A 25,544-nucleotide genomic window follows, 5' to 3' on the forward strand; every position below is an offset into this window, starting at 1 on the left:
ATGGCGTAGGCCGGTGGCTACAGCTCCGATTCAACCCCTAGCCTGGGAACCCCCATATGCTGCGGGAAAGTGGCTCAAGAAATGGCAAAAAAATAAATAAATAAAAAATAAATTATTTAGTGATTTCTTTTCTTTGTCCTAACCATTTTTTTCACTTTACCACAAAATACTATGTCATCTTTTCCCAAGGTTTATCTATTATATAACATGGGAATATCTGATTAGATGATTTATTTTTGTGGTATTGACAGTTTTAGAAAAAAATGTTCACGTAGTAAATAGTAAATAGTGGTAACTTCAAAATACTTAAATCTAGTTGTTTTTGTTCCCCTAAAAGTCATTCCATCTGCTCTTCATTGAATATCTCCTAGATGTTCCCCCAGAGGTTGTTCTAAGCTGGTAATTTTAAGCTAGATGCCAGATAGAGTAACCCTAAGTGTCTAAAATATTAAAGATACAGTGGCACTATCTCAAGCCTGCTTAATCAGACCTTTCAGGGCACAGAGTTTGGGCATCTGGACTGTTACATATCTTTGCAAGTGATATGGATAGCCAGGATAAAGAACACTGTCCTAGGTCTTTCTGCATTGCCTGTTTACCCAGCCTGTAGAGGCTGCTGTAGACCAGCAGTCGGCTGCTCATCTTGATTTACCCCCTCTTCCAGTGTGAACCTCAATTTCCCCAAATGGTAAGGTTTCTGAGGCCCAAGACCTTGCCTTATTCATGCTACCATCCCCAGAGTTCTGCACAGCTACCTGATGCAGAATAGATATCCTCATAAAATGTTCCTCAACATAAACTTCTTCAAAATGTCTTTTGCATCTGTCACCACTCTTGCCCTTTCTATTTCTCTCTCAGAAACCAAGTGTCAGTCTTTTCAGAAGCAAACCTCCACTTTGCTTTTGACTCATCTCCTCCCACCACCTCCAGGATCCTCCTTTACCAGTTAGCCTCCTTCATTCTTGTAACTTCCAGGGGTCCCTCTTTCTATCTGTACTCTCCTCTCTTTGTAAATACTCCCTCGGTCCTTAATTACAGATGTTGCCCCATCTCTTTCAGGTTTGACATGAAAGGACAAAGCCTGTCTCATTATCCCATACTTTCGGGGTCAAAATTCCTGAAAGAGAATGTCTACATTTGTTGACAATTGCTTCTGCTTGGCCCTTGCAATCCAATCTGCTCCTCTCTGTACTAACACTACTCTCTTACAGCTCCTAAAGGTCTCTGACGACCTTTTTGTTAGCAAATTATAGAGCCTCTTAGTCCTTACTTTTAGACTTTTCACTTTTCACACATAATTTGATCTTGATTATTTCTGTCTTGAAATCTTTCTGACTTCAAGACACTGCATTTACTTTAAAATTTTCTTCATCATTTTTGCTAACTCCACTTCCTCTAACAGATTCCTAATTTTAAATGTTTTCAAGACTTTGGTTTTGGCCTTGTCTCTAATTTCCACATCAGAGACAGCAATTTGGCAGCCTATGGGCTGGATCTGGCTTGCAGACACTTCTAATTGGCTTATGTAATATTTTAAAAAATTTGAATTAGTTGCCAATATTTTTAAATTGGAGCTTCTACCCAAAACCCTTGACGTAGTATCTAGGGTTGCTCTGAGGATTAAGTTAAATGATATGTATATAAACCATTTAAAATTGTGTCTGAATTTTAAATTCAAAAAATGGTATCAATTATCTTCACTCAGTTCCCAAAACTCTTTCATAGATATTATTTCATAACTTAATTAGCCCCTATAGATCAACTTTTCAGTTGTTTCTAGTTTTTTTTTCTTCTTGGAATTAAAAACAATGCTGGAATTAATATAGCAGTACATAAGGCATACCTTGGAGATACTGTGTGTTCAGTTCCAGACCGTCACAATAGAGTAAATAACACAATAAAATGAGTCATACAAACTTTTTTGTTTCCCAGTGCATGTAAAAGTTATCACTGAGTTCCTACTGTGGCTCAGAGGATTATGAATTTGACTAGCATCCATGAGGATTTGGGTTTGATCCCTGGTCTCCCTCAGTGTAACGGTTAAGGATCTAGCGTTGCTGTGAACTGTGGTATAGATCACAGATGTGGCTTGGATCTGGCATTGCTGTGACTGTGGTGTAGATGGCAGCTGTAGCTCTGATTCAACCTCTAGCCTGGGAACTTCCATATACTGCAGGTGTGACCCTAAAAAGGAAAAAAAAAAAAGTTATGCACTATACTGTAGTCTATTAAGTGGCATTATGTCTAAAAAATGTACATACCTTAATTCAAAATACTTTATTACTAAAAAAATGCTAACCATTATCTGAAAACACAGGGTTGCCACAAACCATCAATTTATTAAAAAAAAAAAAACTCAGTAAAATGAACCTTAATAAAAGGACATATGCCTGTATCTTTCTACATTTGATATGCATTTATATTCACTATCATCCACTGAACATACTGACCTTTGTGATCACTGATACACATCTGTACAACATCTGCCATAAGCTAGGGGACAAATCTATCTTCATTAATTAGTTTTGGACTACTTGACGGTAACTGACTCAAAAAAAAAAAATTAGCCCAACAATATGGCTTTTATTGGTGCTGTCTTAATAAACTGATATAGACTTTGTGATTATATTACTTTGGAAATTAGGATCAAGTCTGTTATTTACCATAATTTTGCTTTCTACATTTGATTGATTCACTGAATTCATTATTGAACTTGTATTTTGGAGCTTTTTATTTTTCTTAAACATTTATTATTTTTCCTTTTTATAAACCATCTGGGTGTTTGGTTTTTTATGACAATGTTGTATTTGAAAAGTATAATTATAATTACAAGCTAAGTCACCCTTCAACATATTGCTTAATTTAATCTTTTGTTAGCCTATGCATATCTTTTGCCCATTTTAAAAAATTCAGTTTTTCATTTCTTTTTTTTAAATAGGTTTGTATGTTTTCTATATATTTTTTGGAGGAAATTGGCCTTTGTTTAATCATAACTATGGTGAATATATCGCAGTTTGTGCTTGTCAATATTATTTTATGCAATTTTTTTGCCATTCTTTCTACAGTTCAATTTCTCAAATTTTTCCTTATGGGTTCTATGTTTTGTATTAGAATTAGAAAGATTTCTTCACTGAAGCTAACGACTGTCCCAGTTTACCTGGGACTTTTCTGGTTTTATTTGGCCTGTGTACCAAGAAACTCCTCAGTTCCTGACAAACTGAGATGTTAGTTACCCTATCTTCTGTTTATGGGAAAAAAAAATCAGTACTATTTTCTTCCAGTACTTTAATTAATTAATATTTAGACTTTCATTTTTTGTGTTAGAATTGAGATAGAAATCTGTTATTTTCCCCCAAGTTGCTAATTAGTTCTCTTAGTATCATTTATCAATGATATAAATAATCATCCTTCCCCTTAACAGATTTCAATGTCCACTGTTATCAGATCCTAAACTCCCATAGGTGTAGATAAAGCAGCTGAGGTTCAGAGGGTAATCTGTGCAAGATTACAGAGGCACTAAATGAAAGACCCTAATTGTTAGTTGATTTTTCTTACTCTTTGTGTTTTATTCTATTTTTCTCTCTGCTAAAACTTTGGGTTTCCACCCAATATTTTGTTTATAGAATGCATGATTAGGTGTTTTGTTGTCTGCTACTAAATTAATGTGTTTAAAAATGTAAAGTATAAATACACAAAATATATGTTGTGATACCAGGATCAATAGTTAATATAATTATTTTTTAAAGTAAGCATTCTTGTGTTTCTTTGTACTTATTTTAATTTTCTTGTATAGTGACATATAATATATATTGCAGGTTGTCTGATATGTGTACATTTTAATTTTTTAATTTTTTTATTAAAAATTTTTAAAATTGTTATTTCCCCAATCCATTTTTTTTCTACTGTACAGCATGGTGACCCAGTTACACACACATATATTTTTTCACACACATTCTTTTTTCACACATTATCATGCTCCACCATAAGTGACTAGACGTAGTTCCCAGTGCTACACAGCAGGATTTCATTGCTAATTCATTCCAAAGGCAATAATCTGCATCTATTAACCCCAAGTTCCCAATCCATCCCGCTCCCTCCTCCTCCCTCTTGGCAACCACAAGTCTATTCTCCAAGTCCATGATTTTCTTTTCTGTGGAAAGGTTCATTTGTGCCCTATATTAGATTCCAGATATAAGTGACATCATATGGTATTTGTCTTTCTCTTTCTGACTTACTTCACTCAGGATGAGAGTCTCTAGTTGCATCCATGTTGCTGCAAATGGCATTATTTCATTCTTTTTTTATGGCTGAGTAGTATTACATTGTGTATATATACACCACACCTTCCTAATCCAATCATCTGTCAGTGGACATTTGGGTTGTTTCCATGTCTTGGCTATTGTGAATAGTGCTGCAATGAACATGCAGGTGCATGTGTCTTTTTTATATGCCCAAGAGTGGGATTGCGGGGTCATATGGCAATTCTATGTATAGATCTCTAAGGTACCTCCATACCGTTCTCCATAGTGGTTGTACCAGCTTACATTCCCAAGAGTGCAGAAGGGTTCCCTTTTCTCCACACCCCCTCCAGCATTTGTTATTTGTGGACTTACTAATGATGGCCATTCTCACTGGTGTGAGATGGTATCTCGTGGTAGTTTCGATTTGCATTTCTCTAATAATCAGTGATGTTGAGCATTTTTTCATGTGCTTGTTGTACATTTTAAAGAACATTTATAGAGTGAATATCTATGTAAGTTAATACCTAGACTATTGCTAGTTCTTCCTTTCCCAGTTATAGCCCCTGAGCATTGCTTTAAAGGTAGCCATTATCTTTTTGGATAATCGGACTCTTTGCGGGATAATCATTCTTTGCTTTTCTTTATATTTTACCATGTGTGTCTGCAGTTCCTAACAACAAAATTTATTTTGTCTTTTTTTTGGTATTGCGCATAAATGGAATCATACTATGCATATTATTTTATAACTGCCTTTATTTATTCAATATTATGGTTGAGGTGAATCTGTATTTACATCTGTAATTGTAGTTCCTTAATATAAATTATTTTTACCCTAAATTTCAGATGTTTGCAAAATGGTTTTGTTCGCCCTGGAAAAATTCTGGTGCAGAATTAACAAACATAATTTAAAATAAGAAATCTTTTATTTTTCACTTCAGTTTCTTTCTTTTTTGGAAGTAGGGATCATGATAACTGAAATATTAAGCTGAGACATAAGAATAAGATAGTTTTACTATTTAAAAACGTGTTAATATTTTATATTCCCCAAATGGCAAACATTTATTTTTCTTTTCTGTTCTTCCATAGGAAAATATATTTGTCTCAGGGGAAAAAATTCTGAAATCCTTATGGGAGACTAGATTAATAGCAAAAGCTGAAACTATCTTTTTTTACCCTTGGTCTTTCTTCAGATCCTAGTATTTTCCCTATAGTCCCTCCAGACACATGTTCTCTATATATAAAAGTACTTTTATTTGGAATGTTCTCGCTTTCACTCTATTATCAGCTTCTTGTTCATTGGGTCCTGTGTTAATTACTTATTGCTGCATAATAAATCTCCCCCAAACAAATATTTATTTTCTCACAGCGACACAAGATTGAGTGAGAGAGCACGCCAGGACAGAAGGCATAGTCTTTTTATAACTTGATCTTGATGGTGACATTCCATCACTTCTGCTGTATTCTATTTGTTAGTAAATCCAGCCCACTCTCAAGAGGAGGGGATTTTACAAAGACATGAATATCAGGAAGGAGGAACAGTAGGAATCATCTTAGAGGCTGCCTACTACCTCAACACCAGGAAAAGTTACTTAAGATACATTTTATATACTTTTTATTTATTGCTATTGCAATTCCACATAATTATTTGATTATTTGGTTAATGCATATTGTCCTCATTAGAGTGAAAACTCCATTATAAATAGGCATTGAGTGTCTAGCTAATATAATTGGATAAATAAATATTATTAATGTGGCTTCCATCTTCCCTCCACCAGTCCATAAGCTCTAATAAGTGTGATAGGTGATCACTCAGATACTATCTCAATGAAAACAACTAGTGAAAGACTGGTCATTATCTTAGAAGACAGAAAAAAATCCCCTTTCCTTTACTTCCTAAATTTCTCATAAAATTACTACATTGTTTTTAAAGTAGCTTTAGTAGAGAAAAATATTTCAGGAGTCTCTTATTCCAAACATCCTGTTTGCTATTCAGAAAATAACAAAATTTGTGAGAAAATGGGTAATGCTTTCAATTATTTCTACAGGATGGTAGTACTTTTAAATTATATATCAGAAATAAAATTGTAAATCAGGCTTCCTTCCCACAAAGTTACAAAGTTTATGGATTTTCTGGCTATCGTGGACTTTCATTAGTTCCCAATGTGAAAATCACTGCCTTAGAGGTTGAAATGTAATTAGACTCTTTGGATGACAGTTCATCTTATTTTTAGGACCTCTATAGAAGGAGGCAATTTAATGTCTGTTCTTGCTTGAATTCATTCATAATCTAAAGACTGTTGGGAAATAATAGTTTTATGTCTAATTTATATCCACAATGTGCATTTTTATAAAACACACATACTAACTAAAATGTTAAGGTTGATATTTTAAATTTTCCAGAGCCAGAAAGTTATAGTAAAGATTTCTATACTGTATGGACTTTGCCATACTGGTGTTTAGAAAAAATTTTATACTTAGTGTAGCTAAATAAGTTTGTTCTTGGCAATTTAATTTGAATTTCTGGGTCTTTGTGTGATTAAGATGTCAGTCTCAGAGTTGCATTTATTTTTTTTAAATTTTTTTACATAATGATTTTTTTCTCCATTATAGCTGGTTTATAGTGTTCTGTTGATTTTCTACTGTACTGCATGGTGACCCAGTTACACATACATGTGTACATTCTTTCTTCACACATTATCATGCTCCATCATAAGTGACCAGACATAGTTCCCAGAGCTACACAGCAGGATCTCATTGCTAACTCATTCCAAAGGCAATAGCCTACATCTATTAACCCCAAGCACCCCAGCCATCCCACTCTACCCCCCGACCCCTTGGCAACCACAAGTCTATTCTCCAAGTCCATGATTTTCTTTTCTGTGGAAAGATTCATTTAATAAGTAAGGGATAACTCGTGAATGGTATCCTAAGAACATTACACGCTGAGGTTTTAAACCCAGTAAAAATGAAGCAGCATATCTCTCTTAAAGATTAAAGTTTCCATTTAAAATAAACACAATGGCACAGAGTTATTTTATTGCTTCATTGCCTAATCCAAAATGGTTTAGATCCGTACTCATAATAACTTGCAGGGTTTTGACGTTTGAAAGCTTGAAACACCAAATGAAGAATGAAATAATTATATTATTTGGTTTTCTTTATGTAAAATATCAGAATATTCTCGCAGATTTCAATGTGTTAAAACATATTCAATGTATTTCAATGTATACTGTGTTGTGTTTATGTTAAAGTAGGAAGTTCATTAAATGTTAAAAACTATGAAGATGAAAAGTAAAGATGTAAAGTCCATAATAAGCAATAAGAATAACTTCTAATTAGTTCAATACTAGCATAGAAGCCTCAAGTCCTAGAGAAAAATATCAAAAGAAATGTAAAAATAAAACTATTCTGCATTGTTCTCTTTTACAACTGTATAGTCATCTTTTTGGAACATAGCCAAATATTTTAGTCTACGGTTTTGCTTCAATTTTAGGATTCTTTTAGCTTAAAATTCATTTTATGAAATACCTTACTGCTTTGTTTGTATTCTCCCAAAACCATGTAGATAAATGAAAGAGCGGGAAATCTTTAACTTTTTGTTTCCCATCTTCATACATTAGAAATAATTATCTAAGCAACTACATTAACTATTTAAGTAATGGTGTAATCCATGTTCTATTTTGGTTAATAATAGTTACTGAATCGGGTTTTTTCTTTTTTTATCCTGGGAATGGTTAAATATCAGAAATGCTTACCTCTAACATTTTTAGTCAGTAGAGCTCAGGATTTTACAATACATAAAAACTGTTTTAACAGCAGCAGAAAACCATGTGCTGTTTCTGAGAGCCTTTTTTCACTCACTGGAGGAAGCCTTTGAGTATAGGTTTGCACAGTCATGTCTGTACAGTGTCCACTGTGTGGGTGGTATATACTTGCTCAGGCATATGACAATGACAACTTGGGAAGGGAAACTCAAAGCGAGTGTTCAAAGTGACTAAGAGGTTTCATTTGTAGTCAAATCACAAGACAATCTTACTCCTACTGATGATTTTGACTTACATGGAAAAGGTTTTTTAAAAAATTATCTTCAGCGTCAAGGGCTTTTCATTTGTGTTTTATCTTGTGTTTATTTGTGTAGATGCATGTTTTAATATTATGTATGCTGAAACCTGATGTTTCTGGTATTTTTAATTAAATCGAGGAATAATTTATGTACAGTTAACTGTGTCCATTTAAAAGGTACAATTTGATGAGGTTTGACAGTTGTATTATGTACCTGTGATTATCGTCACAAACAAGATACAAAACATTTCCACTATTCTTCAAATATTCCTCCATGTATATTTGTAGTCTATTCTTGCCTTCATTCCCATCATCTGTAAGCAACCACTGGTCTGCTATTTGTTACCATAGATGAGTCAGCATTTTATATTAGTAGTAGTACTTTGTGTAGTGTGTACTATGTACTCTTTTTTGTCTGCCTTATTTCACTCAAGGGAATGATTTTGAGATTCATCCATGTTGTGTGTGTTCCTTTTCATTGATGAATACTTTTCCATCATAGGGATAACTTGTCTATCTGTTGATTGGCATTTGGGTTGTTTCTAGTCTTTGATCATTGTGAATAAACCTGCTACGAACATTCATGCTCAAATCTTTGTGTGGACATAGGTTTTTATTTCTCTTGGGTCAATACCTAGGATTGGAATGGTGAGGTTATATGTGGGCATGTGTTTGACTTTTGAAAAAAAAATGCAGGAATTTTCTAGTGTAGTTATGCTCTTTTACATTCCCATTGGTAATGTATGAGAGTTCCAATGGCTTCACACTCTTGCCAATTACACATTATCAATCTTTTTAACTTTGGCCATACTTATAGGTGTGTAATCATTATCTTTCAGTGATTTAAATCAGTAGTTCCTCTATGATTACTAATGTGGAACAAATTTTTGTGTATTTATTAGAAGTTTGAATTTTCTTTTTTTGGTGAAGTGTCTGTTCTAGTCATGTGCCTGTTTTTAAAATTGATTTTTAAAATTACTGAATTGTAAAAGTTCTTCACATAGTCTACATAGCAATTTTTTGTTAAATACACATATTGCAAATATTTTATTCTAATCTGTGGTTTACCTTTCATTTTATTAGTGATATTTTTCAAAGAGCAAAATTTTAAAATTTTGATAATGTCCACTTTATCAAATTTTATTTCATCATTAGGGACATACTTCAATAGAGCAGAATAGGGTCTAGAAATGGACTCACACATTTATAGTTTATTGATAATCAACAAAGGTGTGCCTATTCTTTAGCCAATGCCAGACTGCCTTGATTACTGTAGCTTCAGAATGAAGTTTAAAATTAGATGGTATAAATCTTCCAGTCTTACTCATTATTAAACATTGCTTTGACTAGTCTAGGTTCTTTATTTCTATATAAATTTCAGAACTAGCTTCTCAGTTTTCACAGAAAATACTACAAGCTTTTAATTAAGACCATGTAGAAACTGTGGACCAATTTGAGGAGAACTGACCTCTTAACAATTGAATATTTCCATCCAAGAACAAGATACTTATCTTCATCTATACAGGTATTCTTTAATTTATCTCAGTGATATCTTGTGGTTTTCAGTGTACAAGACTTGTGCATCTTTTGTTAAATTTATTCAATAGTTTTTTGCATTATTATAAATAGAATTAATTAAAAATTTTTATTTTTTAATTATGCACTGCTATATATAAAATACAATTATTTAAAAATATAATTAGTGTTTTTATACCATGACCTTGCTAAATTCAATTAATTCTAGGAGTGGTTTTGTAGATCTCTAACCATCATGCCTTCTGCAATTAAAGACAGTTTTATGTTTTTGTTTCTGATCTGTACGTCTCTTTTCCCCTTGCCTTACTGCAATCACTAGAACCTGGATTACAAATTGAAAAGAAGTACTAAGAGCAGAAATTCTTGCTCCGTTCTTAATTTTAGAGGGGAAATATTTCATTAAGTATGATGTTAGCTGTCATATTTTCTTCAATGCTCTTTAAGGGTTTGAAGAGATTAACTTCTATTCCTAGAGTTTTAAAAATAATGAATGAGTGCTGAGTTTTGTCAAATGCTTTTTCTAAATCTGCTAAAATAATCATGTTTTCCCCCTTATTCTATTAATGTGGTCAATTTCATTGATTTTTGAGTATTCAAACTGCATTCCTGAGAAAAACCCTACATGATCATGTTGTATTAAAAACGCTAGATTTGATTTGCTAATATTTTTTGAAAATTTTTATGTTAAATAAGTCTGCTGGTCTTGTTCTTATTTGTAATGCGCTCACCTGGTTTGGGTATAGTTAATTCTACCCTTGTAAAATGAGTACAGAAATGTTTCCTCCTTGTCTATTTTCTGAAGGAATGTTTGTGTAGATCTGATATTACTTTATGAAATGCTTGATTAAATTTGACACTGTAGGGAGTTCGCCTTGTGGCACAGCAGAAATGAATCTGATTAGTACCCATGGGGATGCAGGTTTGATCCCTGGCCTCATTCAGTGGGTTGAGGATGTGGCATTGCCACGAGCTGTGGTATAGGTCACAAATGCAACACAGATGCAGCTCAGATCTGGCATTGCTGTGGGTGTGACATAGGCTGGCAGCTGTAGCTCTGATTCAACCCCTAGCCTGGGAACTTCCATATGCCACGCCTGCAGCCCTAGGGGGGAAATATTTGACAGTGTTGCCAACTTGGTGGGAAGATTTTTCTTTCTTTCTTTTTTTTTTTTTAAGGGCCACACCCACAGCATATGGAAGTTCCCAGGCTAGAGTTGAATTGGAGCTGCAGTTATCAGTCTAGGTCACAACCACAGCAACAACACAGGATCCAAGCTATGTCTGTAAACTACGCCACAGCTCATGGCAACGCTGGATCCTTAACCCACTGAGTGAGGCCAGGGATTGAACCTGCATCCTCATGGATACTAGTCAGGTTCGTTACCACTGAGCCACGATAGAAACTCCAGTGGGAAGATTTTTATCAACAAATTTAATTTCTTTAATAAACATTAGGTTTTTCAGATTATCAGTTTAATTCCAAACAAAGTTTGAAATCTTTACCTCCAGTGAATTTCTCCATTTTATCTGTTATTTAATTTTGGTTAGCATAAAGTAGTTAATACTTGCTTACTATTTTCATAAATATAGTATCTATGTTAATGTTCCTTCTTTCCTGATATTAGATGTTTATGTTTTTTTCTTTTTTGTCTTTTTGCCTTTTCTAGGGCCGCTCCCTTGGCATATGGAGGTTCCCAGGCTAGGGGGCGAATTGGAGCTGTAGCCACCGGCCTATGCCAGAGACACAGCAACACGGGATCCGAGCCACGTCTGCAACCTACACCACAGCTCAAGGCAACACCGGATCCTTAACCCACTGAGCAAGGCCAGGAACTGAACCTGCAACCTCATGGTTCCTAGTCAGATTCGTTAATCACTGGGCCACGACGGGAACTCCTATGTTCTGCTTTTTTCTTGATAAATCTGGGCTATTGGTTTATAAATATCGAACAACTTTTCCAAGAACCAGCTTTTGATTTTGCTAATTTTTATCTTGCTCATTTTCTATTTTGTTGATTTCTGCTCTTTTATTATTTTCTTCCTTTTGTTTTTAGCTGTTTAGGTGGATCTTAATTTTTTTGTTTTGTTTTGTAATTAGTATTTAAAACTATATTTTTTTCTGTAAGCATTGCTATAGCTGCATGTCACAAAACTTGATATTATATACACTTTTATCTATCTTACTTCTTTCACTTAACAATATGTCCTGGAGATCATTCCATAATACTTCATCCTTTTCAAGAGTTTCATTGTACTTCACTTTGTGGATGTACCATAATTTAGAAAACTAGCTCCCTATGGGTGGCTATTTGGGTTATTTCTAAAAATCTTACTATTACAATATTATAATGATCAGCCTAGTGTATATATATTTCTCACTATTGCCTTATTGCCTGCATATCTTTGGGATAGATTCTGAGAAGTGATATTGTTGGATCAAAAGGAAAATGCATATGTAACTTTGCTATTTACTGTCAAATCTTCCTTTTTTTTTTTTTTTTTTTTGTGTGTGCTATTTAGGGCCACACCCATGGCATATACAAGTTCCCAGGCTAGGGGTCTAATCAGAGCTACAGCTGCCAGCCTACACCGCAGACACAGCAACTCTGGATCCTTAACCTGCTGAGTGAGGCCAGGGATCGAATACACACCTCATGGATACTAGTTAGATTCGTTTCTGTTGAGCCACGATGGGAACTCCAAATTTTCCATTATTGAAGCTATAACATTTAACATGCCGGCCATATATTGGCATTCCTGTCTTTTCACAGCTTTGTAAAGAGAATATGTTGTCAAATTTTTGGATTTTGACAATGCTATAAGTGAGCAACAGCATTTCTACATAGTTTTGATTTGTATTTCTTTTACCATGAATGATGTTAAGCTTCTTTCTAAATGACTAAGAGAGCTATGTACTTCTAACCTAGCTTGAGCCAGCCATAAGCCAGAAAGCTGTGCAGCCACTCTTCTGCATTCTAAGGATGCAGAATGAACACTGTAGTTAAAAATCTCTGCCCCCCCTGGAGCTTACAGTCTAGTAAGGAAGTAATGGGTTTGGCACATGAATTTTGGCAATTGTTTCAAATCTTCATCTTTAGCTCAGCTATTCCCATTCAGCTTCAGAATTCATAATGCTTGTGTCCATACGCCATTATAATCATGATTCTTTGGACTTGCCTTTTGATATGCTCTTTCAGACTTTTGTCTCTTAGTGTTTCTACAGAAACATGGCTTAGACTTGCTTCCCCAAGTCTCTTGACTTGGGTTAATTTGGGTAATGTATTTATCCTAGTATATTTCTTAGGCTCCAACCCTTGGTTTTTACTCACTGCAGTGAGGACTACTTGCACAAGAAAAATTGGGCAATAGGAGAAACTTACAAGCTGGGTGGGCTTGGCCAAACTGCTTTATTACTGAGTCTAAATTTTTTTAACTATAAAATGAGGATGATAATACCTGTCAATATGGAGACACTGAAATGAATAGCATGCAAACTACCAAAAATCTGTTCCTAGTGTAAGTGTTCAAAAATTATTTTAAAACAATATTTTATTAAAGAAAATGGTAGATAAGAGGGGTAGTGTATCCAAAATTTCTCCAGAAAAACTTTGCATTGAATTTTATCCTAAAATGTTTCTCTTTTTTTAAAAAGAATTATTGGAGTATAGTTGACTTACAATGTTGTGGTAGCTTCAAGTGTACAGCAAAGTGAATAAGTTATACATATACATGTCTATTCTCTTTCAGATTCTTTTCCCATATATACCATTGTAGAATATTGAGTAGATTTCCCTGTGTTTACAGCAGGCCTTTGTTACATATTGATTTTGTATATGGTGGTGTGTATATGTCAATCCCAACCTCCCAATTTATCCCTCCCTTCAACATTTCCCCTTTGGTAACCATACGTTTAGTTTTGAAATCTTTGAATCTTTTTCTGCATTGTGAATATGCTCTTTTGTATCATTTTTATTAAATTCCACATACTAGTGATCACATATGATATTTGTCTTGTCTGACTTACTTCACTGCCTATGACAATCTCTAGGTCCAGAAATGTTGCTGAAAATGGCATTATTTTGTTCTTTTTATGGCCAAGTAATGCTCCATATTATTTCAATGTATATTCAATATATATTACATCTTCTTTACCCAGTCCTCTGTCAATGGGCATTTATACTGCTTCTTTGTCTTGGCTATTGTAAATAGTGCTGCAACAAACATTGGGGTGGACATACCTTGTCGAATTATGGTTTTCTTTGGGTATATGCCCAAGAGTGGGATTGCCGGATCACATGGTAATTCTATATTTAGTCTTAAGGAAGCTCTACATTGTTTTTCACAGTGGTTGTACCAGCTTACATTCTCACCAACCGTATAGGAGGGTTCCTTTTCTCTACACCTTCTCCAGCATTTATTGTTTGTAGACTCTTTTTTTCCTTTTTTTTTTTTTTGCATTTAGGGCCTCATGTGCAGCATATGGAAGCTCCCAGGCTAGGGGTCATATCAGAGTTACAGTTGCCAGCCTATGCTATAGCCACATTAACACAGGATCCAAGCTGTGTCTGCAACCCACATTGCTGCCTGTGGCAATGCCAGATACTTAAACCCACTGAGCAAGGCCAGGGATCGAACCCATGTCCTCATGGATACTAGCTGGGTTTGTTACCACTGAGCTACAACAGGAACTCCCATTTGTAGACTTTTTTTTTTTTTTTTTTTTTTTTGCTTTTTAAGGCTGCAATGTAGCATGTGGAAGTTCTCACACTAGGGCTCAAATTGGAGCTACAGCTGCCGGTCTACACCACAGCCTTTTTAGACTGTGGTGTAGACTTTTTAATGATGGCTATTCTGATTGCCAGAGGTGATATCCCATTGTAGTTTTGCATTCTCTAATAATTAGTGATGTTGAGCATTTTTTCATGTGCTTTTGGCCATCTGATCTGTTTTATTTGGAGACATGTCTATTTAGATCTTCTGCAGATTTTTGATTGTGAATTGTTTGGTTTTTTGATATAAAGTTGTATGAGATTTTTGTGTATTTTGTATATTTTGGCGATTAATGCCTTGTCAGTATCTTCATCTGCAAAAATTTTCTCCTATTCTGTGGGTTGTCATTTCATTTTTCAATGACTTCCTTTGCTGTGAAAAAGCTTTAAAGTTTAATTGGGTCCCTTTTCCCCCCTCTTCTTTTCACAGTTGTACCTGCAGCACATGGAAGTTCCTGGGCTAGGGGTTGAATCAGAACTGCAGCTGCTGGCCCATGCCACAGCCATAGCAACACTGGATCTGAGCTGCATCTGCAACCTACTCCACAGTTGGCAGTAATTCCAGATACTTATCCCACTGAACGAGGCCAAGGATTGAACCTGCAGTCTCACAGACCCTATGCCCAGTTTTTAACCTGCTGAGCCACAACACGTTTATTTTTGGTTTTATTTTTATTACTCTAGGAGGCAGATCAAAAAAAAAATATTGCTGCAATTTATGTCAAAGAGTGCAAGAATATACAATGGAGAAAAGACAGCCTCTTCAATAAGTGCTGCTGTGAAAACTGGACAGCTACATATAGAAGAATGAAACTACAGCATTCTCTTACACCATGCACAAAAATAAACTAAAATGTTTCTCCCTGCTGGCTAGATACACCCAATGTAGATGCAAAAGAAGTATATCATTTCCTTGTGAACGATTTTAGGAGTTTTGTGCTTTCCACAGTTAAAGCCTGCCAATATCCAGCCTCAATTCTAATCGCAGATCATTTTTCTCACATAATGACCACGTGTATTTCTGTGAAAATCCCATATGGTGTCATGCCTTCTTCTAAATGCCATTTGTTGTACGATTTTCTTTTTCCTTCTATCTTCCTGGAAGACTCCTTATCTTCTGTGATCCAGCTCAAATATCATCTATTGCAGGGAGCCTTTCCTAATCTCTTACTACTGCTCTCTTAGAATTAAACATGTCTTTTTTTTTTGTTTGTTTTTAACTTCTAGACATTATGTATACTTCTATCATTACACTAAAAACTTTACATTGTAATCTCTTTACATAGCTAATTTCTCACCTGGATCTTAGGCTTGTAAAGAGAAGAGTGTATGGTTTATTATGTCTCTATGCCTCCCTACTCCTTTGTTAGGAGTTGATACTCAAAAACTGCTTAATCTCAGAGCTTGCCTTATATATATATTTTTTTAAATGGCTGCACCCACAGCATATGGAAGTTCCTGGGTCAGGGAATGAAGCTGAGCCACAAGTGCATCCCACACTGCAGCTACAATAATGCTGGATCCTTTAATCTATTGCACCAGGCCAGGAAGCCAACCTACACTTCCACAGTAACCTGAGCTGCTAGAGTCAGATTCTTAACCCACTGCATCACAGTGGGGATTCCAGCCTTATAAAATTTGAACCTAATAAGATAGTTGTCGGAGTTCCCATCATGGCGCAGTGGTTAATGAATCCGACTAGGAACCATGAGGTTGCGGGTTCGATCCCTGCCCTTGCTCAGTGGGTTAAGGATCCGGCATTGCCGTGAGCTGTGGTGTAGGTTGCAGATGCGGCTCGGATCCCGCGTTGCTGTGGCTCTGGCGTAGGCCAGTGGCTACAGCTCCGATTCTACCCCTAGCCTGGGAACCTCCATATGCTGCGAGAGTGGCCCAAGAAATGGCAAAAAGACCAGAAAAAAAAAAAAAAAAAAAAAGATAGTTGTCTATGTAATGTGATTTCAACATGTTTAGGAAACTTCTTTTATTCTATACCATCATGCAATCAACACATCAATACTAAACTTCTACCTCTTCACTGGTACCTTTTTCACATTTGGAGATAGACTCAATGTATATAAGCCTGGGAGAAGTGATACTCTGACTTGAATATAAATATAGGAGGGTAGTGAGGGACTCTGGGCCTGAAGTAAGGACATGGCAAACAGGTAGGAAGATCAATCAAAGTTTATAGTGGGACACATTTTCTGAGACTTTTGCTTGCTGGCATGATTTACGTTTTCATTGGCAACTGCACCCCCAAAACAGCCTGAAAAAAAAGTGAAAAAATGTGATTTTAGTTAGGAGTCAGAAATACTAATGCATATTCCTCTTTTTACTCCATATGTCTTTTCAGGACGTTCAAGTGCAGGAACGGAAGGTCCTTTTACATCAAACAACTCAATAATGCCACAGATTCACCAGGACAAATACAGTTTGGGTAATGCTCATCTTTTAGTGATAATTTTAGTAGAAAAGTACTTGATGCATGTACAGTTTTACATTTTTTCTCCAAGGTAAGTGTATTAGGGTTCCTCAGAGAAATAGAATAAAGATGTATGTGTGTATTTGGCATACATCCTGTAGAGAGAGATAACGATAGATTAGGTAGATAGATAAATTGATTTACTTTAAGGAATTGGTTCACATGGTCGTAGAAGCTTGGCAAGTCCAAAACCTGCAGGGTAGGTCAGCAGGCAAGAGACTCAGGGAAGAGTTGCAGTTTGAGTTTGAAGTCAGTCTTCTGGCAGAATTCCCTTTCCTGAAAGGCCAGCCTTTTTCTATTAAAGCCTTCAACTGATGGGATGAGACCTACCTACATTACAGAGGATAACTTACTCTACTCAAAGTCTACTGATAAAAAATACCTTCACAAAAAAATCTAGAATAATGTTTGACCAACTATCTGGGTACCGCAGCCTCAACAAGTTGTCACATAAAATTCACCATCACAGTAGGAAAAATAAGGAAGAAAAAGTGATGAGCTATCCCTCTCAGCTGCAGTTCCAAAATTCTTGAGAAATACTCTTATTTGTCCATTTGGGTGAGGTGCTTACCACTGGTCCAAAATTTTTTAATCAGGGGTGGTGTATGGAAAGAGGACTCTATAATCAGACCAGCTCATGTGAGGTGCCCGTGATGGACAAATCCATTGTGGCCAGGGAATTGATGAAGGCAGGGGTTACTTTGTACAAAATAAGTATTAAGTACAAGATAGCATGTTTCACAAATGGAAAATCATTCATTAATAACTGATAAATGTATTTTCAAATGTGAGCATGTTTTCCTATGTCATGATGGAACAACTTCCAATTTATGTTTTGCAAGGAATTTTGTGTAATTTTAATTATGATTAATTGATTATCATGTTGTATGTAACTTTTTGTAGGGAAATAACAGCTTCCATTTTATTTAATTACCTAAATTGGTTTCATTTACTTTTCTTTGAATATTTTCTAGCTTCAACAATTACTTCATCTACATACAGAAAACAGAGCACTGTAACACCTCTTGCGGAAGGTAATATGCTTTTTTTGAAGCTAGTACTGAAGAAACATAGTTAATGGTTTGGACCAAGTGCCAGCCTTGTGCCCAGGTGAAGAATATGGTGATCTGAATGCTATAGGATCGGGGACCTGAAGGAACCCAAGCAGTTTAATTCCACTGAAAGATTATGGAGCTTTCTCCATGAAGCACTGTCCTAGGCCTTGTGGGGAACATAAAGATGAGCAAGATTGTCAGAGAGGCCCAGGGAGCTCAGTTTTGTGGGGGGATCCAGACAGGATCACAGCTATCACATAACAGAGGAGATAAGCACTCACATCAAGAGAACCAAGAGTGTAGAGAGGAAGTAGTTAAGCACCAAGGCTTAGAATATGCTTCACAGAGGATGCAGCATGTGAACTGGGTCTTAAAAAAAGTGTATTTTAATAGAAAAAGATGTTGTATAGAGCACCTCAGATCATGAAAACAATGTGAGAAAAGACAAGAAAATGGATTTGTGCTTGATTTTTTTTCTTCTGGAGTGTGGGGGCAATATAGTGGGTGGTAAAGCTGCAAAAGTGAACAAAACATTGTAAATCAACTAAACTTCAATAAAATTTTAAAAAAGAAATAAAGCCTCTCTCCCCAATTGCAAAGTGAGCCAATATGAAAAAGACTTTCAAAGCCAATGCAAAGACATTTAAATTTATTCTTCAGGCAATGAGAGATGTCTGAAGGGTTCTGGAGTTGAGGGAATCACATTCGTGTTATAGAATGAAGTACTCACTGCAAAATTATAAGGTATGAACTGAAGGGAGAAGAGTTTTGAGGTAGAGCTAGAAGTTAGGAGGATTTTGCAGCAATCTAGGTACATGATGATGAGAACTTAAACTAGGGTATGAGGAAAAAAAAAAAAAAAGGAAATTCCCCAAAGCCAATTCAAATTTGTCTGTGCGCCTAAGGTTGGATGGCACCAAAAGGGATTTATAGCCAAAGATGCAGAAAAGATGGGATATCATTGCTGGTTTGGGAGAAAAGATGAGAATCTACCCTCTATTTCCTCAGTGAAATAGGAGTTGAAATCCCCTTGCTAATCACAGACGTGTATAGAGAATATTCTGTAGACAAGTGCCAAACCCACTGAGCAGTAAGGAGATACTGGCCATTGGTAGATTATCACAACAGATATGAAAAAAAGAAAGAAGAGGATGAAGGAAGGGTGAAATAATAGCAGTAACATAAGAACTATCATTCTAGGTGATGGGTGATTGACTGAAGGTCATAGAATAGAGGAGGGTGACATAGAACAGTGCTTGGAATCCTCATCATTGGATTTCTTTGGATACTCTGCCCCTGTTCAATTGCATATTTATTTGAATAGCTGCTACTTTCTTTTAAAAGATAGTCAGATCTTAAGAATAGATATTAGGCAAAATCTTTAAGTCTTCACTGCTAACAAGCTAAAGTTCAAATTCCCAAGAACAGCAGAACATTCACAACTTGCTCCCTCACCAGTCTCTTATCTTCCTGGATTTATCTTGAGCATCTTTCCCTTGTGCACATATATGCTTCTCACACCCAACCTCTAGTAATTCTCTAACATGCCACATTCTTGCTTGTCTCTAAGCCTTGTCCAAGTTGGAGATTCCCTTTGTAAGATGCCACCTGGCATGGTGGCAAGAGCATGAATTCAACTGTTCTCTCTGATTTGCTTTTAAAATCCTCCCTCTTTATCTAGTTATGCGAACAAAAATATTTGGCCATGAAATGCAAAGGCTTGAGGACATCATGGAAGAGGCATGTGACATCAAGAGGAGAGGAGAGATATTAAATGCAGCGTTTAGAAAAAATAAGCTTCAGCCACATAAAAATTCCGCCCCCACCACTGGTTCTGTTCATGTTAAAGTGATGAAATCACTCACACTCTCCTCTGTTAAAGGTGAACTATAATAGATAAACCTAATCACCTCTCAGCAAACCCCTGTTAATCGGGGACACATGTCAGTATATGTGTCCCCATTTTCAATTCTTGTCATTACCATTTTCAATTTTTGTGGGATGATTCAACTAAAGATATCATAGCTTTTTAAAAGTATCTATTGTTTTCCCTGATCTGTAATTCTCTGCATAAAAATTAAACTCAGAATTTCCAACTTGTTTAACCTGAGAGATATCTTAGTTATTTTAAATAAAAGTACTTATACTTTCCAATTTATATTTGTCTGAAGTGCCATCCTTAGGGATAAACATTTACTTCTCATGTCACTGATTTTTTGACTTTCATTAAAACTTAGGAGAAAACTACATTGCTAATAAGTCCATATTCTTTCCTGAGGAGCATGAATTTTATAACCCTCATATTTTCTATAACCAAAAGATTAGATTTAGAACACTGTTTTTGTCTTTTTTTATTTTAAATTTTTTTTTTTTTTACTTTTTAAGTTTGCAGTTGTGGCACATGGAAGTTCCTGGGTCAGGGGTCAAATTGGAGCTGCAGCTGTGGCCTATGTCCACAGCCACAGCAACATGGGGTCAGAGCTGCATCTGCCACATACTCCATAGCTTGTGGCAATACCAGATCTTTAACCCACTGAGTGAGGCCAGGAATTGAACCTGCATCCTCACAAGACAACATCGGGTCCTTAACCTGCTGAGCCACGATAGGAACTCATTTATTTTTTATTCATATTAAATCTCCTGAGTTAATTTTAAAATACTTTAAAAAGTTTGTCATACATACAATGCATGCCTTTTCCTAATGATACATAATACAGGGGAAAATTGGTTAACATTTGGATGGATTTAATTTATTACATGTATTTCATGAATGTTAATTTCTTATGTAAGACTTATGTTTCTGGAATAAGATCACCAGCAAAGTTAATGTTTTAGCACAACTTCATGTAATATACTGTGGATAAAATTTAACATATGAAATCCCTTACCAAGCTTTTCTTTGGTTATCTTCTGTGTGTGTGTGTGTGTGTGTGTGTCCAGTTAATATTTCACTACCTGTACTGGTGGATACAACGGCTGAGCTCTATTGCCCTCCTGTGCTGTGGACAACTGTGGTGGTAGCAACATGGGAAATAGTCCTCAGAGACAAGGCCCCCTGCTTCAGAGCCTACAGGGCTGATACAAATGAGACCACATCAGGAAACTGTACTGATGAGAGAATAATCTGGTCCTCCAGACTTGACCAGAATCCTGCCCTTCAGATTGGTCCAGTGGCCATCACTCATGATGGGTATTACAGGTGTCAAAAGGTAGCACCAAATGGGAATTTCCATCGTGGCTATCACCTCCAAGTATTAGGTAAGGAACATCATGTCTGTGGCACTGCAGATAACCAGATTTAGCAGTGAAACAAATCTCTCTCTAATTCCTTGTCCCATGTATGTGTTAAGACTGAAGCATTATGCCTACATTTCTGCAGTACCCCCTGAGGTGACCCTGGTTCAAAGCGAGAATGGAACTGTGGTGTGCAAGGCGGTCGCAGGGAAGCCGGCTGCTCAGATTTCCTGGACCCCTGAGGGGGACTGTGTCACTGAGCAAAACCCTCACGGGGGCAATGGCACAGTGACTGTCTGGAGTATGTGCTACTGGAAGGCCCGTCATGTACCTAATGTGTCCTGCACTGTCTCCCACGTGACTGGCAACAAGAGTCTCTTCTTAGAGCTGAATCAAGGTTAGTAATTTTTCTAGTTTTGTGTTTGAATTTTCATTCTTTCAGAGGAGTTACTTTAAAAAGGAAAAAAGAGTGTGCAGAGAACTTTCATTCAAAGGTGTCCTTTCTACCCTATACTTTATCTCCTTTTCCTTCTCAAAATAGAGATTTGTCTAGAAGAAGAAGACAGAAATTTGTTGTAAAAATCCATATTATGGAATGCAGCTTATTCTACTTTTTATGTTTTCTTCTAAATTACTAAATTGGCTTATGTAGTATACTTTTAAATAAATACTATGGTTTTAATTGAGGATAAAGTATAATTTTAAACAAATAATTATGATTTTTATTAGAAGAATTAAGTCACTCCTAATTACCTTTATGAATTTTTAGGGTGGTAGAATTTTCTCTTCCAGGCTCTTCCAGTGACATTTCTTAAATGCCTATTCATAACATCTATGATTCAATTCATTATGACTTGTTTTCTCTACTCTCTGCTGCCATTCTACTCTTACTTCCTATTATTAAAAATATTATTTTAATCAACATGAGTCATACAGTTTGAAATCTATGTTGTTTTACTTAATTTATTTTGTATTGAAATATACTTGATGTACAATGTTGTGTTAATTTCAGCAGAAGTGACTCAGTTATACACATATATGCATACTTTCTCATATTCTTCTCGGTTGTGGTTGATAAACCTCTTATTTTTTAATAGATGATTTTTATTTTTTCCATTGTGGTTGATTTTCAGTGTTCTGTCAATTTCCACTGTATAGTAAAGTGACCCAGTCATACATACATACATATTTATATTCTTTTTCTCACATTATCTTCCATCATGTTCCATCACAAATGACTGGATATAGTTCCCTGTGCTGTACAGCAGGATCTCGTTGCTTACCCACTCCAAATGCAATAAGTTTGCATCTATTAACCCTAGACTCTCAGTCTATCCCATTCCTCACCCTCCTCCTTGGCAACCACAGGTCTTTTCTTCAAGTCCACAAGTTTCTTTTCTGTGGAAAGGGTCATTTGTGCCATATACTAGATTCTAGACATAGGCGATATCATATGGTATTTGTCTTTCTCTTTCTGACTTACTTCACTTAGTATGAGAGTCTCTACCATACATGTTGCTGCAAATGGCATTATTTTGTTCTTATTAATGGCTCAGTAGTATTACACTGTGTATACATACTACATCTTCTTAATCCATTCACCTGTCGATGGACATTTAGGTTGTTTCCGCGTTTTGGCTATTGTGAATAGTGCTGCGATGAACATTCAGGTGCATGTATCTTTTTCAATGAAAGTTTTGTCCAGATATATGCCTACGAGTGGGATTGTTGGGTCATATGGTAGTTTTATATTTAGTTTTCTGAGGTACCTCCACACTGTTTTCCATAGCGGTTTTATCAATTTACATTCCCACCAACAGTGAAGGAGGGTACCCTTTTCTCCACACCTTGTCCAGCATTTGTTATTTGTTGACTTGTTAATGATGACCATTCTGAAAGGTGTGAGGTGTTACCTCATAGCAGTTTTGATTTGCATTTCTCTAATAATTAGTGATGTTGAGCATTTTTTTCATGTGCTTGTTGGCCATCTGTATATATTCTTTGGAAAAATGTGTATTCAGGTTTTTTGCCGATTTTTCAATTGGGTTGTTGGTTTTTTTTGCTGTTGAGTTGTATAAGTTGTTTGCATATCTTAGAGATTAAGCCCTTATCAGTTGCATTGTTTGAAACTACTTTCTCCCATTCTCTAGGTTGTCTTTTTTTTTTTTTTTTAATGGTTTCCTTTGCTGTGCAAAAGCTTGTCAGTTTGATTAGGTCCCATTGGTTTATTTTTGCTTTTATTTCTGTTGCCTTGGGAGAATGACCTAAGAAAACGTTTGCACAGTTGATGTCAGAGAATGTTTTGCCTATGATCTCTTCTAGAAATAAACCATATATATACATACAAATATTTGTCTTTTTGCCATTTCTTGGGCCGCTCCCACGGCATATGGGAGGTTCCCAGGCTAGGGGTCTAATCAGAGCTGTAGCTGCCCGCCTACACCAGAACCACAGCAACGCGGGATCCGAGCAGCGTCTGTGACCTACACCACAGCTCGTGGCAATGCCGGATCATTAACCCACTGAGCAAGGGCAGGGATCGAACCCGCATTGATTCGTTAACCACTGTGCCACGACGGGAACTCCTAAACCTTATATTTTTAACCATTTATTTGAAGTTAAAATAATAAAAGAAGGAAGAAATAAAATTGTTATAGCCTGAGGAATTTTCAATTGTATATCAGGGAGCCAACCAGATTAGACCTTAATACATTTTTGGATCAATCCAGCAACATTTTTAAAAAGGTTCTGGTTAAATGAATTAGTATAAAAACTGAATATCTATATCAGACAAATTTTAGGTTCTAAAAATATGTGCATTATTGATAATAATAATATTATTTTTCCTAGGCTGAACTATATTGGGTAAGACATATTAAACATTATTTATAATGCTTTTACTATATAAAATATTTTCATTAAGCCGAGAAATGGAAAATATACCCTATTTATCATCTTATGTTCTATGCAAGAAGTATCTTAGACCCATGGGAAATAATAGATTTTATTATTATTTTTCATTTATGAGTTTAATATATGTTATTCATTATTATAAAATTTACTGGCTGGAAATAATATATATTTATCATTGTATTTTACTTTTTTTAGGGCTACACCTTTGGCATATGGAAGTTCCCAGGCTAGGAGTCAAATCAGAGCTGTAGCTGCCAGCCTACATCACAGCCACAGCAATGCCATATCCAAGCCATGTCTGTGACTTCTACGGCAGTTCATGGCAACGCTGGTTCCTTAACCCACTGAGCAAGGCTAGGGATTGAAACCACATCCTCATGGATACTAGTCGAGCTCATTACCGCTGGGTCACAACAGGAACTCCATATTCATCATTTTTAAAAGGACAATTTCCTGTTAATTTATCAGAATTTTTTTTGATAGGCATTATCTTTTTAGGTGATTTTAATTATTCTAACAAGCAGATATAGATGTTGTTTTCTCTTGAGGATCACTGACGTAATGACAACATTAGAAATGAGTTTAATTTGTTTTAGATCCTTTGGTTGAGGAATTGCATGAGATAGCTCATTTAAATTTTAAAACAGAACATAAAATATTATTTACCATATATAAGGGATTTTTTTTCAAATACATTTCATTTCTATGAGATGGTCAGCAGAAAACTCCATCTTCTTTAAGGCATAATTTCTCAATTTCTGGAAAATCAACTCTAGGATAGGGCAATGCCTTTCAAGATTAATAGCCTCTTTTGTGCTGGTTGATTAGTACATTGTACAGATTTATTTCCAATAAAACCTTGTGGAGGGGAGTCCCCATCCTGGCTCAGTGGTAATGAACCCAAGTAATATCCATGAGGATGCATGTTTGATTCCTGGCCTCACTCAGTGGGTTAAGAATCTGGCATTGCCATGAGCTGTGGTGTAGGTTGTAGATGTGGCTTGGATCCTGCATTGCTGTGACTGTAGTATAGCCCAGCAGCTACAGCTCTGATTAGACCCCTAGCCTGGGAACTTCCATTTGACAAAGGTGTGGCCTTAAAAAGACAAACAATAAAGTAAAATAAAATTAAAAAATTAAAAAAAAGAAAAACTTGTGGAGGAAAATTCTGGCCTTGGCCTCTGACTATGGCTCAGACTCTGCTACCTCAGCCCCTAAAGGGTTTCCAGCCATTTGACTTTTTTTTGTCCTA

At 35.9% G+C, this 25,544-nt stretch overlaps 1 protein-coding gene across 1 annotated transcript in view; it reads left to right on the forward strand.

The window, feature by feature from the left end:
* The window catches only part of CD200R1 (CD200 receptor 1), a 41,191-nt gene that overhangs the window by 8,077 nt on the left and 7,570 nt on the right, over positions 1-25,544 (forward strand). The window contains 4 exon segments of the mRNA NM_001243546.1: positions 16,962-17,045; positions 18,065-18,124; positions 21,086-21,403; positions 21,525-21,776. Of these exon segments, the coding sequence (NP_001230475.1) occupies positions 16,962-17,045; positions 18,065-18,124; positions 21,086-21,403; positions 21,525-21,776 (714 nt within the window).

This window comes from Sus scrofa, chromosome 13, assembly GCF_000003025.6.
Source record: "Sus scrofa isolate TJ Tabasco breed Duroc chromosome 13, Sscrofa11.1, whole genome shotgun sequence".
NCBI classification, from domain to species: Eukaryota; Metazoa; Chordata; class Mammalia; order Artiodactyla; family Suidae; genus Sus; species Sus scrofa.